This window comes from Amyelois transitella, chromosome 11, assembly GCF_032362555.1.
Source record: "Amyelois transitella isolate CPQ chromosome 11, ilAmyTran1.1, whole genome shotgun sequence".
In the NCBI taxonomy this organism is placed as follows: Eukaryota; Metazoa; Arthropoda; class Insecta; order Lepidoptera; family Pyralidae; genus Amyelois; species Amyelois transitella.
This window is the reverse complement of record NC_083514.1, coordinates 5,065,444-5,084,023: the sequence shown is the minus strand read 5'-3', so window position 1 is coordinate 5,084,023 and position 18,580 is coordinate 5,065,444. Positions and strand designations below refer to the sequence as shown.

Here is an 18,580-nt window from a genome sequence, read left to right as displayed (position 1 = left end):
AAGAGAGGTGAGGTATAATAGGTAGGTCCTTTGAGCGAAGGACATTAAGATCATAAAATAGATCTTAGTATACATATGTATATTCAGGATTTGATCTTTTCCTGTGACGCTAGGCTGTGATGTTACTTATTAGGGTTCCGTATCGGAACCTATTACTAAGCCTCCCCTGTCTGATAGACGCTATATCTCATAAACCTTGATAAAATAGAAGCTGAAAATTTCACAAATTATGTATTTCAGTTGCTGATATACCAAAATATATTAAGGGTAAAAAATACGAAAAAAATATGTATGAGGTATTGACTTTGTTTTTTTGACGTCCTTCCTTACGTAGGTACAATATGCTCTTAGTCCGCTATATTTAAAAGCCACTAGAAATCATTATTAAATACTTATTTTAGGTGTCAAATGAAAACAATTTTGCCATTGACAATGGAATTTATTAACTTGCAAAAATATTTGTTATATAACTCGGATTCCATAAGCTTAGCCGCGTCGTCGTCATCAGAAAGAGTTCACTAATAATATAGGTCAGTTGTCACATTTTGAGCGTATGTGTAGTTACGTTTACACAGAGTAAGAATCAGAATTGAAGGTTCCTTTATTTTGTGGTAGCGTATGGTGATTGAAGTTAAGCAGAAGGAACAGGAGGCGGCGCACTGACTGTAGTTGTCGTCGATGCGGTGTCGTCCGGTTCATCGATTTGAAGCCAAGGCATGCGACGCTGTAACTCTTGTCTGTAAAATAAATTTGTACTAATAGTATCTTCATTACTGAAAAATTACGTGTTGGATACAATACATACAATTAATCCTAAATAGCTTAAAAAATATATTTTACATGCTGCTATTTTTACTTGCGTGTACGTACTACATATGTACATAAGATTGATTTATAAGTGTTAACAAATTACAATCAAGTTTACTCCGTACAGAAATATGCACAAGAATTTTGTAATGCTTTACGTTTTCTTCAAATGAAATGATCGGTGTTGGTGTTTAAATATTGTCGAACAGAAAATTTTTGATTACGTACCTGTACTTTGGATGACTGATTGCGTACACCCAGGGATCGATACATGCGACAGCCTTACATGCTACAGCTGGAATCATTGTGACCTGCAAAAATAACATTTTGTTCAGAGCATATAAATATCTACCAAAAAAAATAAATTGGGTTTTTCATTATTTCGTTATTCTTAATGAGGGTTGCTGTTGTACGTCCATAAAAGTACTAATCTCCTTAATATTTTCATAATATTTTCGATTACACCTTCACGCCGTTTTTATTTAAAAAGTACCCCTAAAGTACTTGAAATTTAAAGTCAGCACTTGAAATTGTTAAAACAAATTTGAAGGTCCTCCAGTCATTGTATTTTTTAATGCCATAGGTTTACCCGGCACATTTTCACCATTCTTTGTATAGGGAGTGTCAGCAAATGGTGCGAATAGATTTAAATTTTAAATACCCCAGGTGTCAAAAGTTGCTGGTTGCCGAATGCTCCTATGAGAGCCATAACACCATAAGGTGTCCAAGAGGCCACAAACAGAAAACAAACGGTGAGTGCTGCCTTGGCTATCCGGATCTCAGCCGACTGAGCGCCAGCAGTTTGATTAGCTCGCAGCGACTCCACGTTCATTTTCTTAGCCTGTTCTCTGAAACAGAATTACTAATGAGACCTTACCGTTGTTACTTGCACCTATTGATTGCACACCGACAGTTTTGCACTGCAGACCACTTTTAAATTCAATTAAACCAATAAATATAATTTGCGGCCATGAAAAACTAAGGGAACCGCAAAATTCATTGTCAATTGTTTTACTAAAAGCTTATCGTTATTATTTTATACAGAACTTTGTAATAATTTCACGGAATAATATATATATAATATAAACACGATTTCTTTAGGACTGTTATGTAAGGCTGTCACCTAAGTGCTTAGTTAATTAACTTTAAATAATTGATGTTACCTCAGCGCTGCTTCGTGTGCGAAGACTTGCTTTACAATGCCACTGTAGAAGTAAATGATCAAAGACATCGGTAAAACGTAGCTGCACGCGAAAATGCACGCCACAAACAATTTCGTATCGAAAGTGTTCGTCAAATAATCAAAAGTGCACGAAGTAAGGTAGCCCTCTGTAAAACAATTTATCTTGTTCTATTTAAAATGTATATAGTTATATATATTATATATATAGTTATATATATATATATATAATCTTTTACATACATACATACATATGGTCACGTCTATATTTCTTGCGGGGTAGACAGAGCCAACAGTCTTGAAAAGACTGAATGGCCACGTTCAGCTATTTGGCTTTATGATAGAATTGAGATTCAAATAGTGACAGGTTGCTAGCCCATCGCCTAAAAGAGGAATCCCAAGTTTATAAGCCTATCCCTTAGTCGCCTTTTACGACATCCATGGGAAAGAGATGGAGTGGTTCTATTCTTTTTGTAATGGTGCCGGGAACCACACGGCAACCAATCTTTTTAATTCAAGCAAATAGGTATAGATAATCTCAAAAGCAAGGAAAACCAAATAAAGAAATTAAAAAAAAATACAATTAGGTAATCAACAACGATAAAGCTAGATCGTACCCGGTACATATCGCCCCCAAATTTTGAACAGTGGCAATAGTGCCCAAGGTGTTGCATATATCCAGATAATTGCAATCATCAAAAGAGCTTTTCCCCTAGACAGCCGGCCATCTAGCGGCCGCGTGATTGTGGAGTGTCTGAAAGAAAATGAGCAAATAAAATATTTTTTTCTTGTCATCGATACCTACTCTCGTAATTGTTATTATGAACAGATATTAAAAATTATATTTTCTTGGAAATGAATTTACACTGAGAAACACATCTGAGAAAAACTAATTCAATTTGGAGCAATAGCTTTCGCTTGATGCTAATACAGACGAACACAAAATCAGCCTTGTTGGCTTCTGTTTATCATTATATCTTATAGATCCCCCATATCGGTTCTTCGGCAATGTCTTTCAATTATAGTCATCGTTCAATTACACATATTGTTGGGATTTCAATGGCACAATATAAATACATTGGTTCCGTACCTACCTATCGTAAGCTATGCAGGCATTTGTCATGCCCGCTCCGATACCGCTGTAAGCTCCCATTAGAGCAAATATTTGGCAACCGAGAGCACCCGTAGCGAACCCTCTCATGGCACTGTTGTAAATAAATATCGGGGCTTTGGCCATCATAATAAAATCTAGTATTGCTAGCTGGAGGATGAGTAGATTACTAGAAGTTCGAAGGCTTTTGGTTCTGAAAAAAATTTTTTGGAATTGTTAGAGGAAAATGTGCAATTGCGCCCCCCCCCCCCCATGTATTTTGGCCCCCATTGATATTAATATTTTCTAATAACGCCACCTAGCTTCGGTGGTTCTAAATCCTCGTTGTGAGAGCAAAATTTAGCACCCATCAAATCCGTCAGATGTCGCCCCGTTTATAGGTCATTATAATTATTCGAAACACATTTAAAAAACCTTTGAAACAAAGTTGATTTTACTGGTGCGCAAAGGATACAGTGTCAGAGTTGCGAATTATTGGCTCATACAGCCTGTGCAGGTCCAGAAGGCGACTATTATATTTGTGATTTTTGCCGTTAGGTTTCAATTGTGCAATACATTTAATATGAATCCCCAGGGTGCCACATAACATCACTTGATCTCATTATGCCAAATTTGATTATTTAAGATTAAATATTATTTCTGATTATCCGGTACTAGTTTCTTCCATATTGAAATATGCATAAACAAATTATCAAAGAGCCCAATTAAATATGTTTTCAGTTTCCAGGTACTTTATTTTTTTTATAAACCCTCAAAAACAAAGTAGGGGGCCACAATTCCACCTTCTCCTCTACTTAGGATTTTGAAACAGAATAATTTAAAAATAAAAGTAACTAAGTAAAGTACCCAAGTAAATTCTGTAAAAAGTTAAGGTTGAAAAGAGAATCTCTCATCTCTGCGTTTTCCCGGGTGCACCCTTAACAGAAGTGTTTCGGGGCCCAAGGTCCGCTTTAGTTAAAAGAAAGGTTGAAAAGAGATTGATACATAATTAAAACTTCGTTCAAACGTTTTCATGTATCGATTTAGCGGATTTCAAAAAGAATATTGTATATTTTATACGTCTCGTTTTTGCTTATTTAAATGGTACTTACACAGAAAGTTTTAAACAGAACTTACGTGGAAAATATAAAAATGACAAGGCCATTTCCAAGTAAAGCGGCGGCAGTGAAAAATATGTAAAGCAGCGCAAGCGCAGTGTGGGCGCTAGCCGGCGGCGCGGGGAACGATAGCCAGTGTTCGGGGACTGAAGCCAGGTCCTCCCCAGTCAGCCCAGCACCTAACATTTCCACTTCACCGGATCTTTCGTTTATGAAAAAGAAACTTTTTGTCAGAAGGTAAAAACAATATGAATTACTTACTAAAACAAGCTAAAACTAACTTATTCTAGGTTTATTAAATTAAATCTATAGATCAACTAGTTACAATGACAAGATGTAACTATGGTCAAATAAACTTGGTAAGTCTTGTCAATAGGGTCAAGGAGGTTGGACGGGAGTCGCTTTATTTATTACCTGATTTATGCACTCCTAGTAATAAACATACCCCGCGCTTCTCCCCAAGGAATACGTAACTTTACAAATAAAGAAGGATCTCTTTCTCATCTTGACGTGTTTCCAGATGCACCCTCCGCTACGGTACTTCGAGGACAGGAATCTGCTTTCGTACGTTCTCTTTCAACCTTGTCCGGTCTATAGCGTCTTTGGCAAGGATATTACCTATCTTCTGCGAAGTCAAGCCAATATTTCATCGAACTGTCCTTTCTACCTAGCGGAGACTAGTAGGATGATAGATTGGGTACTTACCTGAGATGTGCAGAATAGGGGCCATCGTAATACTGGATTGTTTTATTCTCCATGGTTGAACAGTGAGCAGTCCTCGGTCGAGCGCCTCGCAGCACACCCCAACTGACTGACTGCTGGGTTGTCTTACACCCCGATGAGATTTATATCACCTGTATTGGCAGGGCGCCATTGCTAACGAGATTGTGTGGATTACCAACACGGCCACCTTTGATAGGATTATCTAAGGTTTTAAGCTCCGAGATTTGTGTTGATCAGATCACCATTTTTATAGCAACGTATGCACGTCGTTTCGTGACCGTTTAATCCGATATATACGATTTTATAATAGGTTGCCGGAGTCTGTTCTTGATATGCCCAACCGAAAATTCAAAGAGTATGTAAAGAAAGTACTTTGTGAGAAGGCTTATTATAGAACTGATGATTACCTTAATGATAAAAACATCTGGCTTGAGCTTGGCACAGGAACCTCGTAATGAATTGTAGTTTGATTTGAACTTAAATCAAAATTCAGTACACTCTATACATAAATCTTTTTAAAATTGGCAATCCATTATATACCTATATATATATTATAATATTAAAATCTCATATAAATATATTAATCTGACCAAATTATTCTTTCGTCCACATTCCATTCTAAGTTTAATTGATATTGTGAAGTTGACGTTGTTGAAGAAAATGCTGCAGTGCAGTTTGTTACCGCTTCTTCTGCACTGACGCCTTGGAAGCGGCAGTAAAGTTTTAAGTAATTTATTTGATATGACGTCAACCAATGTTGTTAAACCATACGTTTTGACAATTATTAAGCGATATGAAGTATCCTATAATCTATAATATAAAAATGAATCGCTAAATGTGTTGGTAAGCGCATAACTCAAGAACGCCTGGACCAATTTGGCCAATTCTTTTATTTTAATATTCGTCGAAGCTCAAGGATGGTTTTTACGGCGAAAAAATACCAAATAATTGCCTGAAAAACCTTAAAAAACAGTCCTTTTCTTTATCCTATACAAACGTTTTCTAACTAATACGTACAGTCAATTTGAGCTTTATTGCTAATATATAAAGTTCACTGTTGTCTAAGCAATGTAGGTCTAATAGATAGGAACAAAAAACTGTCATATTACAAATCTTTTTGACAGAACGAAGTCTGTCGGGTTCGCTAGTCTATAATATAAAAATGAATCGCAGAATGTGTTGGTAAGCGCATAACTCAACAACGCCTGGACCAATTTGGCCAATTCTTTTTTTAAAATGTTCGTTGAATTTCGAGGATGGTTTTTACGGGGAGAAAAATTCGAATAATTGCCGGAAATCCCCTAAAAACAGTGTTTTCTTTTTACGTTTTCTAACTAAAACGTAGAGTCTATTTGAGATTTATTACTTTTGTATAAAGTTCACTGTTGTCTAAACACTGTAGGTGTGTTCAAAACGTCATATTTAATTTGCACTTTATTATCGATGAACAAAATTCAAATTCAATTATATTAAAATTACAAATTTCAATTTTTTCCCTAAAAGGCAAGAACAAAAAACTGCTACATTACAAGTCTTTTTGACAGAACGAAGTTTGTCGGGTCCGCTAGTAATGAATAAAAATTTTGAATTTGAATTTGAATCCGATATATATTTTTATATGTCTTTAGTTTACTTATATCTAACCTATATGCAGCTATAATGGTTATTGATGCCCATGGCCGTAAAAGTCATACTATTGTTAAATACTGTATGAAAGACAACGCGCACGTGTCTCTGCTTATCATCATCATACACTTATCAAATGGCACTCTTCTACCTCTAGGTCTAGGTAAGTATAAGTAGTTTCATTTTTGTGGTGGTTATGCTCTTTACATGTAGGTACTATTTTGTTGATTGATAACAGCAATTATTTTACGCGCCGTATTGTATATTTAGACTTTTATAAAGTGAATTGATTTGTATTTTTGTAACGAATGAACCCGAAAACTACTGGGCTGATTTCCCGAAATTCGGTACAGATATAAAACAGACCTTCGGGAGGAATATAGGCTCTTTTTTCTAAAATTTTCTCACGGGAGCGATGCCCACTGCAAAAGCTAGTTGGATATAAATGATATAGGTAAGTTGTTTTCTTCAACAAATTTAATAGACATCACAACAACCATTTGGATTGATTACACATCGTTATGTTATAATAATTACTTATTACAAGGATTCCAATTACTCGTAGTTAGTGTATAAACTTTAAGTTGTATAAAATTGTAATACTTATTACAAGAATTGGCTGATCAGTCAGATTATACATTGACAAAACCGTCGAAGAGACGCCTCTTTCTTATACTGTATTTTATCTATCTATTAATACAATTTGTAGGAAATAGACACAAAAATAGTTCTGAGTAACTTTACATAGATAGGTACCTACATCGGCGGCATCACTACAAATTGGTCAAAATCACAATTTAAAAAATTAAAATAGGTCATTTAAGGTTAAGTACCTAGTACATATCCTTTAGATTCATCTCTATAAGTATCGAATTAAATTAACAACACACGATGTCTTTTGACAAGATCCGACCAAGATATCCAAAGACGCCGAGTGAAATTCAGTAGACCATTAATTGAAATAACTACCCGTAGTTTAAAATATTTATCCCGATAAATATTTTACCAATATACCTACATTGCTGAATACATTCAATTTCATGAAATTCAATATTTCAAGCTAGGCCATATCTATGCGAGTACTTGTAAAGTAGCAGAGATATACCTAAAATAAAGAGTTATCACCGCGGGTGAAGTACTTATCTATAAGTTTAAAATTTATATAGGTAGCTGTGGACGAAACTTCTCATTAATAGTATTTCAAAGTGAACATCGCTGCTTCACATATTAAACCAATGTATTGGTAAAAACAATACCTATTTTAAACTAGGCCTATATAACTTCTGCCTACCTAAGTACTTACATGAGGAAACTGCGAAACACTACGTTGGTATTAATAACCTCAGAGAGTAGTTATATTTAGTTTTCTATGACAGATGTACAAAATTAGGGGACGGCAGGGTCAAAAAGTTTTAAATCTTGTAGTGTTTTACTTATATTCTACATACTAGTTACGTGGGTTTTAAGATGATCTAAAAGTGGGTAGGTATTGTCAGGACATAAATGTTTAGAGATACAAGAATTACAGGTGAATCCTCTCCAAAAACGTGCGAAATAGATAAAAAGTTTATTGGAATGAGGGCTCAGCTGTAACACAGCTATAGTTTTCATAATACTACACTCTAAACCAATTACCTAAAGGCAAGGTTTTATCTAAAATCTTCGTCGTCTAATGACGATTATAATTATCGTGCATAATATAATATTGACAATCATATTTTTTTTTTCTAACAATATGTTAGAAACGTTATCACAATTTATATATTAAGGTTCATCGCTTTCATTTTTACAAATACCAAATAGCTACAAAGTTTTTTCTTTTTTTATAGTTCCCTTCTGACACAGTCGTAAAGGTTTACTTACTTCTGTTTGAAAAATATCCGCAATTACTTTTTATGATTGTGTGTCTGTGTTTATAAATAAATAACTTTAACTTTAAATAGGTACTTAAACATAAATAATGTTAACTTAAAAAGGAATTACCTTACCGTTAAACGTGACTTATCAGTCTCTTCAAAACTGTTGGCTCTGTGTACCCCACAAGTGATATCGACGTGATTATATGTAGGTAGGTATGTACATATGTTAAAAAGGAATAATGATTCAATAGCCTAATATATGAGATTATGGCTCGTATGATTAATTGCCAATCTACGAATTATAATAAAATAAGAACGAGCACATCATTTCTGTATGTCTAGTAATAATGTATGGCATGTAGGTATAATGAACATACAAAATACTACCGACGTGAGCAACAAAGCAAATAGAAATAACGTAAACTAAGATAGCAAAGTTCCATCAAAATGATGTTCAATGCCTTATAAGCTCTCGCTTCTATGTAATATCTGTGCATGCTGATGGCACTGTAATGAAAATAATTGATCTACTGAATACTTTTTCAGTAGATACAACCACCATTGTTAACTATTATTTTGTAACTCATTAAAAAGATACCACACGTCTAGATTTTTCAGTATTTACTTATTCCTCTTTTTATAAAATTCGCTTTATCAGTCTTTTTTACTTAATTTTATTTGTAGCTTGTAAAATATAATAAACTAAATAAAAATTATAAATCGCTTCATATTTAAAATGCTTTTAGAATAATTTTTATTTTCGTTATATTTAATTTCATTGCTTCGCTATTAATAGACTTCGCTACTAATAACAGATAAAATCTCGCACTTTTTTATTTTATTTGGTAAGTTATGTACCTAACTAGGTACTTTCATCATTATGTTAGTATCCCGGTTGCATCTTTGGCCGTAGTTAGTACTTAGATCCACTACGACAGAATTCCAGTAGTATACCTTCTTTTTATAAGTTTTCTGGTTTTTACTGTTGTCTGTTAATATAAATTTTCATTGGCACATTATCCATTATTAAAAACATTAGCACTTCTAAAAACCTTTACAAATGTATAATGCATATATACCTACTCGTATTTATATGTATGTGTAGGTATGTGTTACGTCTGCTAAAACTATTGCTACGAATGCCTACGAAAACATCAAAACAGTTGAACTATTGTTATGAAATAAGATGAATCATATTATTTTTTTACAAATTATAGGTAGCTACTTTAACTTCATATTAAGATGATTTGATATTTTTTTTATTGATGAACATTTATTTTTCACGTGGGGATAAAAGATATAAAAAGTCTAAAACATTATTTTAAGAACAATTATCTGAATTTTTATAACATTCTACAGTGTTCTGTATTTCTAAAAACTGTAAATCTTTTTGAATTTGTATGTAGTAGATAATTCATTCAGAAAATAATTTCAAATATGGACTTGTTTTTCAGTCCAAGATAAAGTGAGGGTGGTGAATTTGAGAGGAAGATTCAAGTAAATTTTAAATCAATTGTATAAACGAACTTATTTCATGACGGTCAATAAAAACCGTCCATTGTAATAACTAACACTTAAAAAGTTTACGAACATAATTTTCTATAAATTCGATACTTGCTTTCCAGCAATTATATAATACCTGAAATCAAACACTTTACTTACAAGAAGTTATCGCTTATCCAACAAATGTATACAGATCTTAATTATTTCTAAACGATAACGTAATTTTATCTTAAAGGTTACAACAGTGGTTCTAAAAAATAGACAATCGTCGTCGTTTTTGAAGACACGTCGAAAAGCCGTAATTTATATTCAATTTATATGTGTAAAAGACTAACTTAAATTGTATAATGTATACAAAACTTGTTTTAACAAGGGTTTTCTGTGAGTGTCGACGTCTCGGAGTACCGAGACGGTTGTTCTCATTCGTCAGGCGGCGGAGGTTCCTCGGATTCTTCTACAGTATGTTCTATGAGTATCCGTGTCTCTGAAGGGTTAGGTGAAGACGGTGATGGCGTGTAAGTGCTGGGAGTGACGAGGATTTTCGGGGATGGCGGCGGGGACGCAATCCCGCGAGGCGGCGGAGCGCTGCTCGCGCGCACTTCATGCTCAGCGGATAGGTGGACCATCTCCACTGAATCTTGTGGCTTTTCAATTTGCCTAAAAATATTATAGTATTAAAAGTAAAAGATGTTAACCTCCTAAGTTTAACTAAATAAATTCATTCAAAGCTGAATCTTATCAAGCAATTTATATTAAAGTTAGTTTTCCTTCTGCAATAATCTAACAGGTATTGTGTGCATTCCTGATTCAGATCTGTAATAAAAAGCGTCACCTACAGAAAGAACTTTCAGAAAGTACAGTTGCCGTCAGTTAATATATTTTATTTACCTTGTTATTTCAGAATCTTGTATGTTGTTTACATTGCTGGTACTCTCTCCCGGGGTGGCTACAATATTAAATAATTTTAGGAATGTATGAAAACAATTAATTAAAATATTACGAGTATTACATCTTAAAAAGGTTTCCGTAAAGCAAAACAGAGCCCTCAAAGTCATTATGTCGATCTTGTACCAACGTGGAAAAAGTTCATAATATACTAATAGACCTACATACACACATATAGTCACGTCAAAATCCCTTACGGGGTAGACAGAGCCCGCAGCCTTGAAAAGAAGAAATTGATGGAGCTTTTTGCGCGCTTTTACCGAACAGACTATTTCTTCATCGTTTCGAGCACAAAGTCATAAACAATACCGCTGCTTTGTTCTGCAAAGTAAATTCCAAATTATTACTTACGATGCATTATGTCCTCTCTAAGGCGCTGCTGCCGTGCGAGTGGGCGGCGGCGTGTGTTGTCCCTCACACGAAGAGTGACGCCTGCGCACGCGCCGCTGCCGTGCAGGTCCATCGCCAGCGAGGACTGAGAACCGCATTCAGACTCCGCTGCGCTTGCACTAACCACATGGTACGTGAGTCGAATTAAAAAATTGATGTTTTTTAGGTCATCTTTTCTTTATTAAAAGAGTTTATTTCTTTAAGTTTTCTTAAATACTTGAAATAAATGTATACCAGTTACAAGAAAAGTTATTAGAATCCTATAAGTCGTGTTTTGTGCATTTAATAGAAAATAGGTGATAAATACAGAGAAATATTTAAAATTTAACTACTAAGCAGTAAGAATTTAATGATAAGCAGAACAGGGCATAAGTGATGATAGTGTAGTGACAAGTGTGTGATTTACCTGACAGCGGAATGCGGAGGTTCGTCTACGGAGAGAGCGTAGCGTCGCAGCGGGCGTCGGAGCGCAGACGCAGGAAGAGCAGCGCGTGCGCTGCCCACCGCCCGTAGATCCGGCGCCGAGCCGAAACGCGCGCGGCCTTTCACTCTTTCATCTCCGCTTCTGTACCACACATACTCACTGCCCTATTTCCACAAGAAGCCTACGGTTTTCAGGCCTGGCCATAAAACTTAGGCCGTGGGCAAACCTAACTTTAAAATGGTTTTATGTGAATGCAATACGATCATTATTCCGATGAATCAATGAATATCATGACGAAAATATTGTTTCTTTATGTGAGTTAAATAAAGTATTTCCATGATAATGAGCATGATAATAAATAAATATGTAAAATACTTGATAAGCAAAAGGTAGCGGAACTACTGGACCAATGTTACTGTAACGGTTCTTATTTAAAGCTTCACACGATATTTTTGGCATTGGCGACTAGGGGCAATATTTGCCAACTTAGGGATAGTTTGGGTTTTATATTTTACCAAATCTTTACTAATCAGTTTATAACCAACCTTTATTATGATGATTCTCTTATTACTTAGAGCAATGTGGGTTTCCTGCCCGGAAACGAATGACCGTATTGCTCTAAGGTTTATAATCAGAATGTAGATACATATTTCGTTTTATTGAAGGAAGGACATAATATAACAAATAGGTACTTATTGAAATCTGCAACAATACAATTAGACTATGTGAGACACCGGGTGCGTTTATTGCGCTGTCCCTATAATAGAGTGAGCGTATGGAAATCTGAATACCTTTCATATTAACTAAAGGTTTAACCACATAGATACTCCCAATAATTTTGTGGTAGGTCAAATGTTGAAAGCACCAAGGCCAAAAATAGCAGGTTCTCGCTCTGACATTGTTGAATGTGTCGTACCTGAGAGCGTGTGGCGGTCGGTGCCTGTGTATGGGAGCTAGTGGCAAGGCATGCGGCAGCGGCAATACGTGCGGCAGTCGGTACACACCGAGCTGGTCGAGGCGCGCGGGCGCAGCACAACCGGGACCGCGCCGCGCTACCGGTCGAGGCATGGATTGCGGCCGCGCAGGCGTCACTTTGGCGGCGCTGTCACGGGCCTCAAATGTCATCACGCATGCCGCTACTACGATGAATCCTGGAATTATATATTATAATGGTTAGGTCAGGATAAAAGAACCAAAGTAAAAGAGCTACCTACTAGCTTAGCAGAAGTAAAAATAATATGGGTTCATGTTTTACGAATAAATATTGGTAACTATAAGTACTAAAATCTATACTAATATTATAAAGCTGAAGAGTTTGTTTCTTTGTTTGAACGCGCTAATCTCAGGAACTACTGGTTCGAATTGAAAAATTCTTTTTGTGTTGAGTATACCAATTATCGAGAAAAGCTTAAGGCTTTATAACATCACGCTGCAACTATTAGGAGCGAAGAAATAATGGAAAATGTGAAAAAAAATGGGAAAAATTTTCACCCTTGAGGGCTTCAATGATGCCCAAAATAACTATTCAACGCGGACGGAGTCGCGGGCACAGCTAGTATTACAATAAAAAGTAAAAGCCCGGTTTATAGTAAGAGGTAAATTTGTAATTTTTATAGGTAGGTGGCAGATATTCAATTTCGTAGAGCCTTTATTTCTATTCCAAAGAAACTACGAAGTCAATAATTGTTATAAAGTAGTATAGTAAGTATATAAGTACCTCCAAATCCCATAACAATAGGTCCTGCATATGAAAGGTTGTTAAGATGGAAACCTCGAGTCTCGTCTTTGACTGAGATCGTGGCATTTCCTCGTACTTCCTCTGCCACCGACAGTGTCTCTGCGTAATATCCTGAAACGTCGTAATGTCATTATTTTGTATGGAGTGCTATGTGTTAACAATCTGCCCGCCTGTCACGGAAGTCTAAATTTTTATAGAATTTTGACAGGCATAGACCCCCAATACTCTAACAAGTTCATCATATCACCTCTTTCTAACAATACCATGGTCCATGGGATACCATGAAATTTTTATAATTGTTAGTTGTTAAATTGCATGTTCCTCACGTTATTTTCTCTAATAATAGGTAATCTATATACTTATAATAAATCTGTAGAGAGGTCATTTCTGTACATGGAATATAGTTTCAAAATAACTATCAAGTGATTAGTGATCGATACTGATGCCAAAAATGCAATCAGTAAAATTTTTGTCTGTCTGTATGTATGTTCTTTACAGAAACAAAAACTACTTGACGGATTTTAACGAAACTTGGTACAGTTATTCTTCATACTCCTGAGCAGGTTATAGCTTATTTTTTATTACGCTACAATCAGTAGGAGCAGAGCAGTGAAAGGAAATGTTGGAAAAACGGGAGAAGTTACTTGATTTTTTAAGCTTCCGTCGCGTGTGCAGCCTTAATGGTTAAAGCTACAGCGAAACCATGTATAACGGAAATAATCTACATAAAATTATTAAAAAAATATCCCAAGACAGCATAAGTCTATGTTTTATGGTTGACTCACAATAACACGTGTAATTCCTAATAGCTTAGCAGTTTGGTGATCTATACTAATATTATAAAGCTGAAGAGTTTGTTTGTTTGAACGCGCTAATCTCATTCCTGATCAGTACGAAAAAAAAAGAATTGTTCAATTCGAACCAGTAGTTCCCTACTGGTTCGAATTGAACAATCCTTTTTGCGTTAAATAGACCATTTAGCGAGGAAGGCTTTAGGGCTTTACATAACATCACGTTGCAACTATAAGGAGCAACGAAATAATGGCAAATGTGAAAAGAACGGGTAAAATTATTCATCCTTGATGCTTCAATGATGCCCAAAATAACTATTCCACGCGGACAAAGTCGCGGGCACAGCTAGTAACTAAATAAATGTAGGTTTGGTTGCTAACCAATACCTACGTAAAGGTACGGTGTGTTTTGATAAATGTTTTTATTATCATCATTTTTATTTGGTTCTTTAGATTAACATCTACATAACTTTGGAAAAAGTCAATACATGGCCGCAGTAAGATTTGAACTGGTATTGTAACTGATCAATCATCGATGCTTTTCAAATATCACACACGTGAAAATAGAGTTCTATATATGTTGCGTATTATGTATGGCCGGAGGCTCGAAGCCGGATGTGTCAGGTCCGGAGTGGTGCTCACGGGCAGGAAACAACGCCGCCCGCTAGCCTGTCCCCCGACTTCAAACACGACTAGTACAGAAACGACCCTTCATACAATTTCCGCCATACCAACGGCGCTGTGTATATCAAATATGTCAAATATGACGCGAGGTTCGATTCATCGATATTTAAGCTTTTTGAAACATCAAGTTAAACTAAGCATTTATTATTTATTTACTTGTTACTTATATATCGGTATAGTATAAATATAAATCGTAATAAATTATAAGACTCTATAGGAGTGATAACTTAGGATATCATCACCATCAGTCACCAATGTTTTCATCGTGCTTCGCAAGTCTTGAGATTAATTTGACGGCTTCACAATCTAAATTACATAGAAAATTGGGTTGTAGGTTTTCGGATACATTATTCCTAACTAAAATTTCAATTAAATATTGTAGGTACATACATATTTCTTTTGGTTTATTATTTCTATACAACCGTTATTTTGTGCCGCCACGTTGTCTCACACAACAAACACTTGATGTGAAATGTAGGTCCATTTATTCGCAATATACACATCACGATTATGTAGGCGAGGAATTTATTCTAAATCCAATTGAAACATGATTGATTACTTTTTGTTTGCGCCATTGTTTACTTTCAATAAAATATTTTTTTTAGCTTAGGAAAAATACACTTTTACTTAGGTATAAGTATATCTAATAAATAACAGTAAAAAAGTGGAAGCAGTTAATAAGCCAATACAAAATATGTTTAGAAAATTAAACACGTCATAAACTTGCTGAACGTGGCCTTTCAGTCTTTTCAAAACTGTTGTCTCTGTCAAACAAGAGAAGATGTGATTATATGTGTGATGTATGTTAAAGAGTTGTGTTATACGTTTGGGCTAGCAATTGTTTCTTTATCTGAATCTGAACTTCGATATGTAAAATTGATTGTTGTTATATTGAGGAGAACGCAAGTTGTAAAATTGAGGAAACGTTTCACAGAGAGAGAATGCACTGTTTCATTAGTGGGTTTTAGAGATGCTATTAGAGTCATGGCATTGCACGTTTCTATCAAATCCCCTGCTTTATTGGCTACTAAATTTCGCCGCCACAATAATTTTATTCGCTAAATGTAAATTTACACAAATATCAGATTCGTTGATTGATTAAAAGTAAGATTTAAAAGGGACATGAAAGTGGTCTGTGGTCTGTCCGAGAATACGAGATTTATATACGAGTAGGTATCCAATTACTGAATATCAATGTGCAATTAGAAGACACATTCATTACTTGTATACTTAAGTATGTAAATTCATTTTTATTTTAAATATTTATTGTTTCCTTGTTACTATTTATGATATAACGTAACTATAATTAAGTCAAGTTTACAAGTCGCATAAGATAATATGCGACCCAATGGACTGAAAACCGGCCGGACCAAGTGGAGAGAGAAAAGTCGGGAGGCTGACCCCGGGCCCCGAAAACACGCAGAGATGAGGAAGAGATGAGATAGAGTAAGTATAAGTAAGTCAAATTAAAAATACCTATGACAGCCATAGCAGCTCCGAGCAGCATCAACAGTAAGCCCGCGGAGAGCGCGCGGCAAGCGTGCCACAAACACTGCGATGACATCTTACCCCGCACCACCTAGGAAAAGATATTCCCGAAATGTTTAAATCCTATTCAAAATCTTCTACTTTTGTTCATAGGCCTTCTAATTACCATTGAGAATGACTTTTTATTCTAAAGGACACTTGGGTAAACTAGGAGCACAAAAAGTTTGCCACGAATCACATGGGTGAATTTAGGCCACAAAGGCGATTCTCGGAGGAACTTTGGCATTTGATGCCATTTGTACTTACAAGCATTATTTACTAATATTACGTGAAAAGTACATGTAGCAATGGTGTAACATTTACAGGTCCTGTTGGATGCTTTACCACAATCTTAAAACTATACGATTTTTACTATACAATAAATGAAGGTCCTTAAATTCTAAACGACTCCCCATAAAGACAATTGTTTAATGTATTCAAGAAAGTGCGTGCGCAACAAGTCCTTAGCCAACTGTTGAGTTGAAAGGCTTTGATGATCACATTTGCTAGTGCATATTTTCGCAAACACCACATAGTATCTTCAATTTCATTGTATTCCTGGTTCAATGGCTAATTAGAAGTTGAACTATGACTGGAAGGGCCAAGTGGTGATGAAGAGGTTGTAAGAGGAATAAAGTTTACATGAAAGTGGTATGTTATGTACCTGGACATTCCAGGTGGCCCCCGAAGCGGGGTGGGCGCGCCGCAAGGGCCCCGTGACGCTCCTCGCGCGCCGCATGTCGACTGCCGCGCGTTGTGCCCGATGACCCGCGCTTGCTGCGCGCGCATTCAGCCTCTTTGCTCCAGGCCACCTGCGTCCCAATTCTACTGACAAATCGAACCTTAATGCTTATAAAATTGTAGCGTAATCGTATCATACCACAAATTCGGAGTTTATTGCCTCCTATGCATTCCAAAAGAAGACCTATCTATTGAAGTATTGTGTTTTTAGAAAGATTCTTAAAGTCGTATTACATTTTCAGAATCTTTAACTAAAATAAATTTTGTAGACAGCCTTTTGGGAAATTTACGAATTATGTGAGATAGTTTAAGGACGTTGGGGCCGAACGGAGAACTTTTTTGGTCACCAATGATGTGGGTTAGTGAGACGCAGTTGTGATCACCTTTGATGCCCGATAGAGCATTGCGGTCTCCTGCAAAGTTCTCTTTATAAGGAACTAGAAAGTTTATTTTGTTATTGCAGTTATTTCTACTTACCAAATTTTAGGTAACAATATTATCAAAATCTGTCCATCAGATTTTGCGTGAAAGAATAACAAACACACATCCTCACAAACTTTTGCAATTATAATAAGAATAAAAATGTATGATAGTATAGGTCTAGCGGCCCGTCACAGCTTGGCCTGTGTTACATTCATAGTCTATAGGACCCGTAGTTAATGTAAATTGGTACCTAGGTACGTAATTAGCTTTTCAACGGTGAAAAAATTTTCATGGTCCGTTCAGTATTTCCGTAGATTATTCGCTTACAAACACACAATCAACTTATATTATTTTGCGAAATTGTAACATCACATGAATAAATACATACTTATAATTACATCTACATGCTTTGCGTCTGACTGACTGACCCAGACTGAGCCATCAGTCTCGAAAAAACTGATAGGCCACGTTCAGCTGTTTTGCTAAATGATAGAATTGGGATTCAAACAGTAGTTGCTAGTCCGTCGCCTGCGAGACATCCATGGGAACGAGATAGAGTGGTCCTATTCTTTTCTTATTGGTGAAATCACACGGCACATAATGTACTTGGTCTTCTTTGACGTTAGCTTTTGACGACCATCCTTATTGGGTACGTCAGGTTTTTATTTAAAGCTATCTGACCACCGCAACCGTATCCATAATGGTTATACATGCAGTTGCCTGAATGTGCAAGTTTCCTCACGATTGCGTCACGGTTAGCGTTAAAATTAATGTACATAACATAAAAAAGTTCTAAAATTAATGTACATAGCATAAAAATATCATGCAGTTCAATCGGGCAACTTTAAGGTACTTTAACACCGAGGCTTTATGATATTGGCATCTTGGTATCCTATTCTTTATAAAAAAATCAACTAACAGTCATTTAGGTCCCACGTCAGGGAAAATAGGTTTCTCTTATATTTTCGTCCCAAATCATTTTCCCTTATAAAATGGTTGATATACTCCGAT

General features: G+C 35.8%; 2 protein-coding genes across 2 annotated transcripts; both read right to left on the bottom strand.

The window, feature by feature from the left end:
• Positions 1–631: 631 nt before the first annotated feature.
• Positions 632–4,953, bottom strand: LOC106134879 (opsin-2). Its single transcript, XM_013335021.2, has 8 exons — positions 4,901–4,953; positions 4,215–4,397; positions 3,082–3,291; positions 2,605–2,741; positions 1,971–2,136; positions 1,469–1,655; positions 1,036–1,118; positions 632–737 (listed from the first exon to the last, which is right to left on the bottom strand). Exons 1-8 carry the CDS (start codon positions 4,951–4,953, stop codon positions 632–634), a joined length of 1,125 nt encoding a protein of 374 aa, XP_013190475.1.
• A 5,372-nt stretch (positions 4,954–10,325) lies between these two features.
• LOC106134878 (uncharacterized) lies at positions 10,326–17,151 on the bottom strand. The gene is made up of 8 exons (XM_060946641.1): positions 17,070–17,151; positions 16,355–16,457; positions 13,383–13,514; positions 12,582–12,816; positions 11,648–11,806; positions 11,203–11,360; positions 10,795–10,852; positions 10,326–10,563 (listed from the first exon to the last, which is right to left on the bottom strand). Exons 1-8 carry the CDS (start codon positions 17,142–17,144, stop codon positions 10,326–10,328), a joined length of 1,158 nt encoding a protein of 385 aa, XP_060802624.1. The 5' UTR covers positions 17,145–17,151.
• Between the last annotated feature and the right edge of the window lie 1,429 nt (positions 17,152–18,580).

Excerpts from the sequence above, each read along its gene's own strand:
- LOC106134879 (XM_013335021.2), bottom strand. The coding sequence starts at position 4,953 with ATGGAGAATAAAACAATCCAGTATTACGATGGCCCCTATTCTGCACAT. Across the intron at positions 2,137-2,604 it reads TTGGGGGCGATATGTACCGG|AGGGCTACCTTACTTCGTGC; the intron begins GTACGATCTAGC and ends ATTGTTTTACAG. Across the intron at positions 1,656-1,970 it reads GCACACGAAGCAGCGCTGAG|AGAACAGGCTAAGAAAATGA; the intron begins GTAACATCAATT and ends ATTCTGTTTCAG.
- LOC106134878 (XM_060946641.1), bottom strand. The coding sequence starts at position 17,144 with ATGCGGCGCGCGAGGAGCGTCACGGGGCCCTTGCGGCGCGCCCACCCC. Across the intron at positions 13,515-16,354 it reads AGCTGCTATGGCTGTCATAG|GATATTACGCAGAGACACTG; the intron begins GTATTTTTAATT and ends ACGACGTTTCAG. Across the intron at positions 11,361-11,647 it reads CCTCCGCATTCCGCTGTCAG|TGCAAGCGCAGCGGAGTCTG; the intron begins GTAAATCACACA and ends CCATGTGGTTAG.